Here is a 1,539-nt window from a genome sequence, read left to right as displayed (position 1 = left end):
TTCTCAAGGTCATCTATGAGCTATTAAAAATACAGATAACTCATAAAAAGGACACTTGCAGTATTTGAAAGTCTTAAAGTACATGGAATTAGCTCACAAATAAGCAAATACGTAATTACATTAATAAATCATTATTGACTTGAATAAAACAGTCTAAGATTTTCCCTGCTGAATTGAGAATGATTAGCATACTTGATCCAATAAGATGGTCTATACCTCAAACACATTGAGTATCTGTCAGGTAAGCTCCTAATTTTGTATAATTATTTAAGCATTTGCGGTGCTTGAAATCGTCTGAAGTTACGCAAAGTAACTTGTGTTCACATTAGGTAGCTGGGAGCTCTTCTGAAGTTGGCTACTTAGTCTCCTCATTGCCACCTTCATATTCTTGTTCCTCAATGTATAGATGGCAGGATTCAGGATGGGTGTAATCATGAAGTCAAAAATGGAAAGAAATTTATCCACCGGCACTGAGAGATACGGCCACACGTAGCCAAAAATGCATGGTCCAAAGAACAAAACCACCACAGTGATATGAGCTGACAAAGTAAAGAGGGCCGTGGACAAGCCGCCTGAAGAGTGTTTCCATACAGTGACCAGAATGAAGATGTAGGAGAAAATCAATAAGAAGAAGGTTCCCATGGAAATGAACCCACTGTTGGCAGTAACTATGAATTCCAGTGTGTGAGTGTCTGTGCAGGCAAGTTTGATAAATCGAGGTAGATCACAGTAAAAGCTATCTATCTCATTAGGGCCACAAAAATGCAAATGGACAACAAAAGCTAGCTGGGCCACTGAGTGAATGACACCAATAATCCAAGCACCAACCAGAAGCCAAATGCACATCCGTGGACTCATGATGGTCAGGTAGTGGAGGGGCTTACATATGGCCACATACCTGTCAAAAGCCATGGCTATGAGCAGCACCATCTCAGATCCACCCAGGACATGAAGGATAAAAATCTGGATGACACACCCCTGGAATGATATTGACTTCTGCCCAGAGTACAGGTCATAAATCATCTTAGGAACCGTTAATGTAGAAAGACACAAATCAATAAATGAGAGGTTGGCTAGCAGGATGTACATAGGGGAATGTAAATGAAGGTCAAAGATCACTGTAAACACAACAAGGACGTTTCCGAGAATAATTACTATATAGAAAATGGTAGAGCAGGAAAGTAGAAAATGCTGCATCGGCCTGGAGGTAGAAAGTCCCAGGAGCACAAATTCAGACACAGCAGGATAATTTGTCTTATTCATTGACTCGTCTGTGTTACCCTAAAGGGACAACAAGGAGAAAAAAAGAGAGAGAGAGAGATGAACTGGAGCTGTTGAAAGAATCAGATGACATTTCACTTTAAACTTTGACATTAAAGAAACATCTGCACCAACAGACACAAAAGTCCTTCTGAAAAGGAAATGCATTCGTTATTCATTTAACAAGTATTAATTGAGCAGCTACCATGAACACCGCCTATGAACCAAGCACTGTGTCACACTCTGGGCTAAAACATAGACCCTGCCTTCATGTAGTTT

The 1,539-nt window shown here is 40.2% G+C and overlaps 1 protein-coding gene across 1 annotated transcript; it reads right to left on the bottom strand.

Annotated features, from left to right (window-relative positions):
* Positions 1–300: 300 nt before the first annotated feature.
* LOC126084440 (olfactory receptor 4F15-like) lies at positions 301–1,266 on the bottom strand. Its single transcript, XM_049899029.1, has one exon. The coding sequence runs from the start codon at positions 1,261–1,263 to the stop codon at positions 301–303; it is 963 nt and encodes a 320-aa protein (XP_049754986.1). The 5' UTR covers positions 1,264–1,266.
* Positions 1,267–1,539: the final 273 nt, after the last annotated feature.

This window comes from Elephas maximus, chromosome 10 (assembly GCF_024166365.1).
Source record: "Elephas maximus indicus isolate mEleMax1 chromosome 10, mEleMax1 primary haplotype, whole genome shotgun sequence".
Lineage (NCBI taxonomy): Eukaryota > Metazoa > Chordata > Mammalia > Proboscidea > Elephantidae > Elephas > Elephas maximus.
The sequence above is the reverse complement of the archived record's forward strand: the minus strand, read 5'-3'. Positions and strand labels throughout refer to the sequence as shown.